Consider the following 12,541-nt stretch of genomic DNA (forward strand, 5'->3'; position numbering starts at 1 on the left):
TGCGGCTGTTCTTTTAAAGGCTGACAGTGTGTAATGCACGCACACACACACACACACACACACACACACACACACACACACACACACACACACACACACACACACACACACACACACACACACACACACACACACACACACACACACACACACACACACACACACACACACACACACACACACACACACACACACACACACACACACACACACACACACACACACACACACACACACACACACACACACACACACACACAGTTCCAGGGGTTTTGTCATGAGTGACCTTCTTGAGTTAAAGCAAAGTAGGTTCAATGACAACAGCTGCTGACGGCCTGAGGCCTGAAGGAAACTATGTCAGGACAACAGACCTGAAACCAAAATCAGACCTGAAACCAGCAGCAAAAAGAGCCTGGGAATATTTAGTCAGTAAATCAAGTGTGGGAAAACCACTGCATCTCTCTTTTTATAGAGGACAGATGTTTGATTTGTGATCAGGGACAAAGCATATAAATGACATTTACTTGACATGACTTTGTTACACTATGCTGTTCTTGATTTATTTTATGTCTATTTGTGTGAAGTTCATGTGGGACAAAAAAAGAGTCCAACTCCATGTATGTGTTTACATGAATGGCCAATAAAGCTGATTCCTGTAAAACACAAAGTCGTGACAGTAGTGAATGCTCCAAATATGGATGTTTCTACAATAAGCAACACCATCACTGTGCATGATTCAAAACAACATCAACCTCACAGCACATGGCGTCTCTTACTAAATATTCAAGGTGAGCACTCACGATTAGTTTCTGAAATTTAGTGTCTAAAATTGGAAATACAGTCATAGTTGGTAAGGTCATCTGTTCCTGAGTTGCGGTATCGATTAATGGCTTGACATTTTTTTTTTTTTTTGCAAAGATAAAAATGCTTCACTCAAGTTCAACTTTCATTTTCTTGATCCTGAAACCTCAGTCAACTAAAATGTGTTCATTATTGAAAAAGCCCCTTCCTAAAAAAAAAAAAAATGACACACAACAGTCAACACTGTTGTGTTTTGGCACAGACAACATCCTAAAATCCAACATAAACACAGAAAAGCTACTTATTCTCATATTTGACAAAGGAATTGAATAATTATAATAGACAGGGGAGTGCTGTTCATGCTCATCTTTGGATTCCTATCAACCTCTCCTGTGAGCCAACCAGACAACTTTCAAACCACCAACTTTCTACTGAGACAGCAGATGGGAGACAGAACTAGCCAATGCATGTGTGTGTGTTACTTGCAAAGGTACAGGTAATAGAATAATTTACAACGTCAAGAGGCAAGCTTTGTTCAGAAATGTCGACAAGGGGAGGAGAAGTTGATAGAATATACGCAGCAGGGTGAAGTCGAAGTGGTAGAAAGATGGAATGATGATTGATACTTTTTGTTTCCTCACATGAGCTGGAACAAAGAAACACACACACACACACACACGTTCCCATTTAAATATAGGCCATAAAAGATATAATCTGTTTTCTTTGCAGAGAGTTATACAGCATGGTTTCTCATGCCACATCCACCAAAACCACAGACCTCTTCAGCACCTCTTTGCACATCCTGCAGCCCTGCAGAAAAACAAGATTTCAGCCTAGATTTTTAAGTTTATCTTTGGTATTATGTGACTGCTATTTAAAATGGTTGGTTTGGATCCATCACACTGAAACCAAAAAAGTAAAAAAACATCTTACCTAACCAGGCAGGGATAGGCAAGCCTGATCTAATGACGTTATGTATATGCAAAGAATCTGGTTACTTTGAAGGAGGCGTGTCCTGGTCTCATGAAGATTGTTTTATTCTTAAAGTAAAAGATGCATTTCTGTCAGGATGCTGAGAATATTATTAAAAAAAATTCTTAACAGATAGAATGTCTGTTCAGCAGACTTTTAATGCATTTGGAGGTATTTTGAAGATGAACAATTATCCCAAAGGATAACGATGCAGCAACATCATAAGACCCCAAAATGTGTAGAAATAAGACCCAAGTTTACCATCAACTTCCAATGCTATACCGAGATGAACCAGTCACTATGTGGGATATTAAAAGCACATGATACGTAACATTTCTTACAAACATAAACTAACTTTTTATCTCAAAGCAGACAAGTGTTCTATCTTTAGTTTCTCTGTTTGCAGTAATCAGGGTCTTTTTTCCCCTCTTCCACAGAGACGTCTGCAAATTCATTCGACACAGCACAGGAAGTGGGACAGCTTTTTCCAGAAAGGAAGAGGAGGGAGTGATCAGGGGTGTGTCTGTGTCTGTTTATCAGGCGGAGGGAGGGAGACAGAATCCTCTTATATTAGACCTAAATAACCAGCAGTGCAGGGTTTAGGATGCGTGTTGGTTATGGAGGTCAAAGGAAAGTTATTATTAACATGACGAAGACCACGGGGAGAGAGAGCAGCTGGTGCAAAGACTCCCGTCTGACAACACAGCATCCCATCTCTGGATACAGGAATGAGGGCGTACATGTTGGTCTTTGCCACCCGCCCACAGAGAAGGGCAGCATAGAGGATGGAGTCACTCTGACTCACTGAGTGATCATGTGTCACGTTTCTCATTGCAGGACAAAGATAGCCAATCAGAAGGATTAAAACTGCTTTTTTCCTTCGGTTCATTTATGCATTACGAGCCAGTGAAAACAAACAATGCCACACAAGGAGAGGAAACAAAGACTCCACACACACAGACAACAAATCCCATTAAGCAGAAAGTCTCTCTTTCTCCCTCTGTCCCATCTTCAAGGCCAAACACAGTCGCAGCAGAGGCCTGTTCAACATAAGTCTGGTCCTACTCATGGCTTTTTTTCTTCCAATTTATGCCAAATGATGCCTCGTTCTTGCTCCTGGTGGATTCACTGTGGTTCTCTTTAAATAATAGAACAAGGAGTACAGTCTAGTCCTGCTCGTTTTCTTAAGTGTCTTGATATAACATGTGTTGTTCTTTTTGTGCTGATTGAAATACAATTTGATTGAGGTGTTGATAAAAATTAAACAGCTTATATTTAGCTATATCTTTTATTCTGGTCACTATTATTTATTAAATCTCTGATGTGGAAGAATCAGTGCCGGGCTACATATCATGTTTTTAAGATCCATCCATCCATTATCTAAAACGCTTTTCCCGTTCGGGGGTCGGAGACGATCCCAGCTGTCATTGGGCGAGAGGCGGGGTTACACCCTGGACTGTTGGCCAGCCAATCACAGGACAAGCTTTTTAAGATATACTGATGTATTTTTCAAACAAGATGTAGGCTAAGACAAATGAGTTTTAGTTGTGTTAAAATGACGTTATCAGTACAACCAGTGATTTCTCCTCTCAGTGCCGTACCCTCTTCACTCTGCTCCGCCTCTCTCTCTCTCTCTCTGAGCACAACTCAAAAAAATGCCTGCCACACACACACACAGCAGGATGTTTTTTGTTATGCTGGAAATGAACATTTGTAATTCATTTAATGAGCATTTTATGTAATATATTAAATATTTTCATGACAGGTAGTTTATTTTTCATGTACATGTTGACATCGTGCGACATTAGGAATTTGGCCGATGTGGATGAACTGAGTTTTTGTTATTTTTTTACAGAAAATAAAAACAAGATATATATTGTGTAAAACAATATCAAGATATGACTTTTGGTCCATATTGCCTAGCCCTAGTGTAGTAAGCATGACTCCTCTTGATGTGTCAGCCTCCTGGTCTCAGTGCAGCTCATCTGTTTTCTCAGACAGATCTCTTGTCAGTCACCCTCAGGGCAGTGACGTCATCATTTACTCAGGCCCCAGAGTCTAGACACTCACACAGAAACCCGGCCTGCAGGGAAGCCTTCATGAGCCAGGAGGAACAGATACTCATAAACTGCAGGTATTGATCTTTGCTGGGTCCATTTCAGCTCAGTTTCTCCTCAACCTTCAGCTGATCTCTCTGCCTTAAAGAGATCAACTGAAGTCACAGATGATCATCCATGACCTGCTACATCAGCAACAACCCAAAAAAATGCATGTCTCACGTGGCTCGTCCTTGACTCATCCAGCATCTCCTCCATCATTTCCTGCGTCTCTGCTGCAGAGACACACATCCCTCCAAAATGAGTACCCAGTTCTGGTGGAACTAGATGAGACGCAGTTCTTTAAGGGTTACAGAGACACTGGAGTGAAGAACTTTACTGAAGCTACTAAAGGTAATATAATAGGTAATATGTACTTCTTTTCAAATTAGTATGAACCTCAATGTGAGATAGCCCTGGTGGTGTCTCGTGGGGTATTTTCTTACTTTTATGATAAGAAAACTGATCTCCGTAAACAAAGTGGGGAAAGTGCACCTTTAGGATACAGCATAGACAATAGACAGGAAGAGTATGAATGGTGAGATGTGTAACTTTATACCTGAATCTAATAAATCGAGGCTCAGCTATCATTTCCATTTGAATATCAGTCAGACTCCTCTCCTCGTATGATTCATCATTTTCCAAACAAAATCAGCCTCACAATTGTATTCATCAAAAGACCTTTGCATCACTTGTTTAGCATTCACAGCTTTCAACACCTCCTTTAACAGAAACTAGCACCTAAAAGTCTGTGTTTTCTTACAATCATTATCTTTCATAAAGTCCATGTCAAAATGATCGCTGCTGTCAGGACAAATTCAGACGACTACAGAATGGAAATTAATTTAAATAAATTCAAATCCTCTTCCACATGGATGGATAGACGGCTTAGTAATCGACTTGTAGTGTTTTCTTATCTACCTCTTCCTGTTTATTCTGTAGATAATTACAGTACTTCACACATAACTATTGTCTCACTTCTCCTACATGCTGAACATACTTGTCCTCTGCAATGACAACAAGGTTCAGAATCAGAATCAGCTTTATTGGCCAGGTATGAATTTTACTTTGGTAAACTGTGCTATCTTTGTACAAAGGTATAATATTAAATATCAACAATAAACACAAAAATAAACAAATAAACAAAGACTAATATGTACAAGGCTAAATAGGATAACATAGGTTGAAACTAGTCTTATTCGCAAGCTGTGCAAAAAAGCAAGTAAAGTAAATGGTAAATGGACTTGAGCATGTAAAGCGCTTTTCTAGTCTTCTGCCTACTCACAGCACTTTTTCACCGCAGGTCACACCTACACATTCACACCTACACATTCACACACTGATGGCAAAGGCTGCTATCTAAAGTTACCATGAGATCCCATTTCATACAAATTCATACGCTGCCGACGAAGCAGCAGGAGTAATTCAGGGTTAATTTTCTTGCCCAAGGACACATCGGACATGTGGCTGCAGGAGCTGGGGATCGAACCCCGACCTTCCGGTTGACATAAGGCCGACTCTACCAACTGAGCCACAGCTGCAGCCACAGTCTAAATGATATACAGTTTTGAAAAAGGTCTCTATGCATGCATTTCACAAACTACTTGTTATACATACAAGATAAAAAAAATCTCTGGCACAGGTAATGTGTGCGTGTGTGTGTGTGTGTGTGTGTGTGTGTGTGTGTGTGTGTGTGTGTGTGTGTGTGTGTGTGTGTACGCAGATGCCTGTGGCCAGCTTCATGTGAACCTGAGGAGACACCTTGCCTTGTTTACATAAAGCTGGTTGTGTTATTTTGGTGATTGGGTTACAGTGAATGTTTGTGTTTCTGCATAGCTGGAAGCTAAACTGAGATCTCCTCCTATCACCTGAGATACAAAACAACGACACGTCTAAATGTCTCATTGTCCCTCACTGTTTACATGGACAAATAGATTGAAGAATAAAAGGACTACAAATAAGGAGGACGACAGATCAAGTGAAATTTCACTTCACACGATCCACTTTCTGTTTAAGCGAACACTCCCTGCTTTTCACCAGGAGCCTGAAGTAATCTGTCAATACAGGCATGTCCCACATGAGATGAAATGTCCATAAAAGCTGAGACACTGAGTCAAAACAGCAACATCTCCTGTATCAGGTGACTACACTGGACATGCTTTTAGACGCAGGAGGAGACTAAACCAAACAGACAGGCTGGCTGCACCGGCTGCTTCAGATCTATAACTGAGCAGCATTAACGCAGAGGGATCCCCCGCTTCACAGTGAGCGTGTTTTCTGTCAATAACCCACATCAACATCAGAAAAAGGGTGTTTGTAGATGACATATCTTTAGGTGTATTCGTGTTGATAACAGGACTAAAATGAGATGAGGTGTTACAAATGTATGCAGGTAGAAGCTGTTTTTATTGTTGGGTGATTCTGCACCCTTTGATTGTATGAAGACATTTTGGATCTTTCCCAGCAAGTTTTTTTTAATTGTTTTTTCCTTAAAAGTCTTTGCATAAAACAAGAGCTACAAGAGCTATTAAATGGACTTGAGCTTGTATAGCACTTCTCTATTCTGCCGACAACTCAAAGTGATTTTACACCGCAGGTCACACCTACACACTGACACACTGATGTCAGAGGTTTGCTTTGTAAAATAACCATCAGAAGTTACTAATCCCATTCATACACATTCACAGAACGCCGACGAAGCAGCAGGAGCAACTTGGGTTTGAATGTCTTGCACCAAGGACACATCTGCAAGTGGCTGCAGGAGTTGACCTTCCCGACCTTTCCGGTTGAGAGATGACAGGCACTACAACCTGATCCACAGCCGCCCCACCTATAACAATATATTCAACTACTGTTTTCAATTTAGTAGAAGACAATCATTATATGGAGGGGCACAAACTCCATTCTCCAACATGAAAGTCGACCCCATCAGCAGCACAAACTCCCTCTTTAATAAGAAACACAAAACTTCCTCCTACTGTATGTTTTCAGTCATGCACTACAAACATAGGTTCTACTAATAAATGTTTCAAGGCGGTTACTTTGCACACTGCACGTGTAAGTAATGTGTATAAGTGGCTCATTATTCTTTAGCGGCTGTCTTTGTAAGGAAGCTGATCAATAGAAATGCCGTCTAATGGTCTGCATCATCAATAATAGAGGGAGGCTGACTGTTAGGCCTCCACCATATTCAGCATCTAAAAGAGCTTTTATCTGTTTATTAATATACCTGTGTATTTATTTCAGCATATGACCTGTACACACTTGACTGAAATTCAACGTTATGTGAAGTCACTCTACACAGCAATCCATACAGCTTGGATCAGTATGGCGTCCCAATCTTTGGAATGGATATAAACATTTGAAGGGCACAAACACACTTGACTGTGTCCACTTTGAAAATGTGTCTTGCCCTGCTAAACAAGAGCAGCAGATGATAAATGTAATCTTGCTGCTCAAAATGGGTTATCACTCTTCAGTTTAAAGCTTTGCTGTTGTTTTGATAGGAAAATGGCCCGTGGAGTATTCCCACTCTTAATCTGCATCATCAATAAAAGATTCAATAAATGTGGAAATGGTTTTTTCAGATTATTATCTTTGTGACTCACCATTAGACTTAATGAGACGTCCTTAATCAAATAAATGCAGGGAATTGGTTAACTGAGAAATCTATTCTGACAGTCCAGGCAACAAGCAACCAACAATTCCTCTTTATTCTCAACCAGAGAAACAAAAACAGGAAAGTCTGACGCTTTCTAACAGAGCAGACAGCCACATCTTTCTCTGCTTCAGAATGATTCAAACCGCCTGATTGATGGAATCATCCACAGCCACGGTTGAGAGGGGTGATGTCACCGCACACATAATGCAGCCTCTGCATTTACAGTACATTGATGGGCACACTGAAAGCCCGAGATGGAGCCCAAGACTCCTCCACTGGAGTACTGGGACTTGTACGGGCAAAAACAACAACAGCACCTTTGAGATCACATTTAGAAAGACAAGCTGTGATAGAACTTTGTCTGAGCTGGGAACAAGTCGAGAAGTGTTAAAGGGATGTCGACTAATCAATTGAGTTAAAAAAAAGCAAACCCTGTCGTTAAAACAGGTAAAAAGTACTGAATAAAAACCATCTCTCGCTCAAAATCTGTCTTTCTTCAACAAGCTTCAGCATTCCTCAGGGGCTGCAGGCCGAGCTGCTACTATCTTTAACTCACTATCTGAAGAATTCCTTCATCTGTTAAGAGATACCGATAAAAATGACAGTGAAGTGGCATGAAACATCATGTGAACAGTCAACTGAAAATGTCTTAATGTCAGACTTTTGGAAAATCCTTGAACCCGTGAGGTAAATATAACACCTTTACTGGCTCATTCAGGAGTTTGGTCTGGCACTAAACTAGAAAAAAAAACGAAAGATGGATGAACTGCCTGAGGTCCTAAATCTGATTGAACTGACACATTTTGAGTGAGATACAGCACTACTGTAGGGACTTATTTCTGTCATTAGTGTTATTTCAAAAACAGGGTAAAAGAGTTGCAGCGAGTGGCAACAAAAAAGCTAATTTAAGTGAATTGTTTGATTCCTGTCATATGTTTTTCTGTGGGGGTTTTGGCTTAATCTTCTTACACATTTAACTGACAAGTACCGCATCTTCATTTTCACTTATTGGCACGACACTAGTCGATGTAAGATGTACGTGCAGGGGACTGAAACCATAATGTGGTTTCCAGGTGTTATTGCAGGTGTGCAATTTGTCTCTCTTAGTTTACAGAAAAATGAAACTAAAGGGGCTGAGCACCGGGGAATACAACAACTACTCCAAAACCCTCAACCCAAAATCTTAAAATCTCTTCCCATGCTGTTTTCAGCATCTCTAAATACTTTTACTGAGCGGTTGACTCATTGATGTGAAGAGGCTCTCCTGCTGTCTGTATGCTCCAAGGACAGACCAAATCCATCACAGCAGCCAGAGGCTTCATTTGGGGAAGAACGGCTAGTGTCAGGTAGCTACAGATGAGCTGCATCTGTGTGGCCTTACAGTGTTAACAGAGCTCAGCAGGAGCTCTGACCTCTGCTCTCACACCATCTGCCCGAGGTCAGCCTCTGCATTATGGCAAATTAATCTCAACATGCCAGACATACAGGTGGGAGTGCTGCTGAATAGCTGCTTATAACACTCGATGTGTTCATAATAATTACAAATTGTCCTTAAAGTTAAGAAAATGTTATAAATATATCATTTTTTTGTTTTTAGTTTACTTTCAACTTACTAATCATTCTGCAAAAAGGTATGCATCATGTGAACCTGTCTCTGCATGTTGATCCTGTTTGAGAGATCCTGATGGGGAATAATTGTTGCAAGGAAAAAAAAAATCACCTTAGCATCTTTGTTCTCTCAATAAGTCCTGTTTGTGTATGCATTCTGTCTCTGTCAATTAGCATATCTACTAGCAAAACTCCCTTTGGAAAAGTGCTTAGTTTCATGTTGATAGCAGCCCTCTTTTATCAGACAAGAATCCCCACTAGAGTCCCTCACGTAGGCCTACAATAGATGCTTTGTGTTCTTCCCAAGGCAACTCCAGAAGCTGCTCTTCACCTCGTTAACCTTCTTTACCCTCCATCATGAACTATTCGCACTAGTCTTCCAGAGCTGTTGGTAATAAGAGTTTGAACACAGAAAACCACGAACAGACTTGTGACAAAACCAACAAACACCTGTTGTTCTGCTTTTCTGGATGCTTCTCTCAAACAATATCTCCAGACATTTTCTATTGTTTGGTTAAAACTGTTAGTCAGGCTACAACGGAAGCAACATGTTGCAACAAGCAGTGTAAGGTCCAGGATGTGGTTTGAAAAAGATCTGGTCTAAACTGAGCAGCACCAACAAGCTGAAATGTCTCTAAAAGGAAGAGTCTAACGCATGGGGAAACGTCCACTCCCCAAAGCAGAAGCACCAAAATCCGTCATGAACGCACCACAGAGCCTAAATCCACGGTCACAAAAAAGAGCTGTTACACCGAGCGAGAAGCAACCACGCAGTCGGAATTTAATCCTCGTGTCTTCCTCATGTGTCCACCATCACGGAGGAAAAGTTTATTTACATGCAGCCATTACGCGCTCCACTTGAGCAGGCGTTGGTAAGACACAAAATGTTCCTCTTCCTGTGTTAAAAAAAACAACATGTTGAAGGACAGCTTACCTTTAAACTGCAGCGAACTGCCGGTTTTTATCTTCACAGTTCCGCTTATAGACTCCCCAGGACCGTAAACCACCTTATTGTTGGTAAAAGTGATGTCAAATTCCTGAAGCTTTCCCATGGCTCCGCTCCGCTCCTCCGCCGCTCTGCGTCTGTGAACACAGCGAGGAGGTGATGCTGCGCCCTCACCTGCTGCCAAGCGAGCCCCCTCCCTCAGAGACCAGTGACGTCACGCTGACGACCCGTTGAATGAATTGATAGCTGCTTTACCTTGACGATTATTTTACAATTCAGTTGTAAAATCATTTGGCGTAAATAGACGTTTTAAAAGGGAACTTTATAGGATATTAAAACCTGCTTGTAATAATTGTGTTGCAAACTATAAATAAAATAATGAAATGAGAGAAGAACATATGTCAGCATTCTGGATAAATTGGAAGTTTACGCATAAATTATTGCGCATTGTAGGCTACAGGGAGAATTTCCTTCCCTCCAGTCATGAGACGGCATGACTTTTTAGTTTAGGACAAAACAGTTAGCAGTAAGATTGAAGCTTTAATGGAACCTGGGGTTGTGGCTAACAAAAGAGTCAGCCACTTTGCACCAAACCTTATAACTCTTTGACACTGCACCAACAGCAATCCCTGCACTTCAAAAGGTGCTTTTCTATACTTTATTTTCGGGTAGTGCATGCAGCCTGAGTCTTAAGCAAGGAGTAAGTATAGGTCATTTCCCATTTTGTCTAAGCTACCGTTTACAGCAGTAAGAGAGATTATGTATGATCCATTCAAACTGCTGCATTGTGGGATACAAGTCACACAAACATATAAGTAATGTATATATAAAAAGTAATTTTAATGCTCGAAGCACATCTTGAAGGTCTCGAAGTCCTTCCCATAGCTGATAAACTTCCCATTTGAATCTGCAATTTCCGTTTCAGACACATCTTCCTGTGGCTGACTGTACTTCCTGTCTAAATGTGCAGCATCAGCAGGTGGGGCAGATATGAAACTGGTGATGACTTTGCCACATTAAACGTTCACTGATGGCGTTCATAAGTACTCTACACACTTACAGCTTGCATTGACAATACATTTTTTTTTTTTTTTTTTTTACAAAATTACCCTCAAGAACTGCATCAGAACACAGAGAGAGAAGAGATTCTAAATACTCACTCTCCACTCTCTCTCATCATCCCACCAGGCTCCTGATAAATGCCCCGAGACAGATGTTGCCATGGTGACAGACAAACACCAGCGTTGCCAAGCTACTGCCTGTATCCATGGAAATCTGGTATGTGGTGACATCTAATCAGGTCTAAAAAACTCCCTGGTTTTTATGTTTACTCATGTTTCTAAAAGCTCCTCTGAAACAGCTTGGTGATGAGTCATGTTGACACTGTGAGGATGATAGTGAGTGCATCGTATGTCAGGAAGTAACGGGATAAGATGTCCATGCCATATGCCAGGTACGCTGAGCATCAGGCCGAGGTGAATTCATGCCATTACTGAGAGTGTCATGACAACAAAAAACTCCTTCATGTCTTCTCTGCTGACAGACACAGTGTATGTTATTGATTTTGTGCTTTAATTCTTCATGATTTTAATCCAAGTCTCTCCTCCCTTTATACAAAAGTTACAAAGATGATTGTGTTGTAACACTCACTGACCTTCAACATGCTGCTCTGACTTGTGAATTTCAATTGTTTAAATGTGTCATATTGAGACACATTGAGAAGAGAACTACAACAATGACTCCACCTGGTGGACAATTGCCAGAGGCAAATTTACATCTGGAGCACCGCAGATGTTACTATGTGTAATGGAAAATGTATTTTCTTCTTTAAGCAAATTAAATTAACCAATCTGAAATGTATTATAACATATGTGATTCTACCATACGTCAGAATTCATTGTCTTCTTCATATATCAGAGTAATTGCCTTCAGTAAAGGAGTGAACTTTCTGCTGAATATATCATGTGAACTTATCAGTACAGCTGCGCTCTGTAGCTGTGCTTTGTGCTCTGTATGTTTCTTATCTGGATAGACTAGTCAGGATGTATCTTCCTTCCACAGGATTAAGAAAATTGCTAAAGGATAAGGTCATATTTTCCTAAATATTGTGATTGTGTTAGAAAGTCAGTCAGTCGGCCTGCTCACTTTTTGTGTGTACTGTTCTGACCCAGCTTGTTTGAACAAGATTGATGCTTACACCCTTTTTAACAAGTTTGTCTCGACAGTGATTTCTTTATTGTTTATCTCATCGTTTAGTAAAATTTCCACCACACTACACGTGTTCGGACAAATAACTGTAATCATTGTCAGTTATTTTGCAACACAATTATTGTATATAAATGATCAATATTGAGATAGAAATAATAACAATGCTGTAGAAACAAACATTATAAAATTTTATTCTTGGGCAAAATCTGTTCAGTAATAAGAAATAAATCGGGCATCAGGCTTAAAGCT

At 40.5% G+C, this 12,541-nt stretch overlaps 1 protein-coding gene across 1 annotated transcript in view; it reads right to left on the reverse strand.

Annotated features, from left to right (window-relative positions):
* arrdc1b (arrestin domain containing 1b) overlaps positions 1 to 10,270 on the reverse strand; it is a 38,468-nt gene extending 28,198 nt beyond the window's left edge. The window contains exon 1 of the mRNA XM_061062069.1: positions 10,073 to 10,270. Coding sequence (XP_060918052.1) covers positions 10,073 to 10,190 — 118 coding nt within the window. The 5' untranslated portion in view covers positions 10,191 to 10,270. The remainder of the gene's footprint in view (positions 1 to 10,072) is intronic.
* Positions 10,271 to 12,541: the final 2,271 nt, after the last annotated feature.

This window comes from Labrus mixtus, chromosome 17 (genome assembly GCF_963584025.1).
Source record: "Labrus mixtus chromosome 17, fLabMix1.1, whole genome shotgun sequence".
Taxonomy (NCBI): Eukaryota; Metazoa; Chordata; class Actinopteri; order Labriformes; family Labridae; genus Labrus; species Labrus mixtus.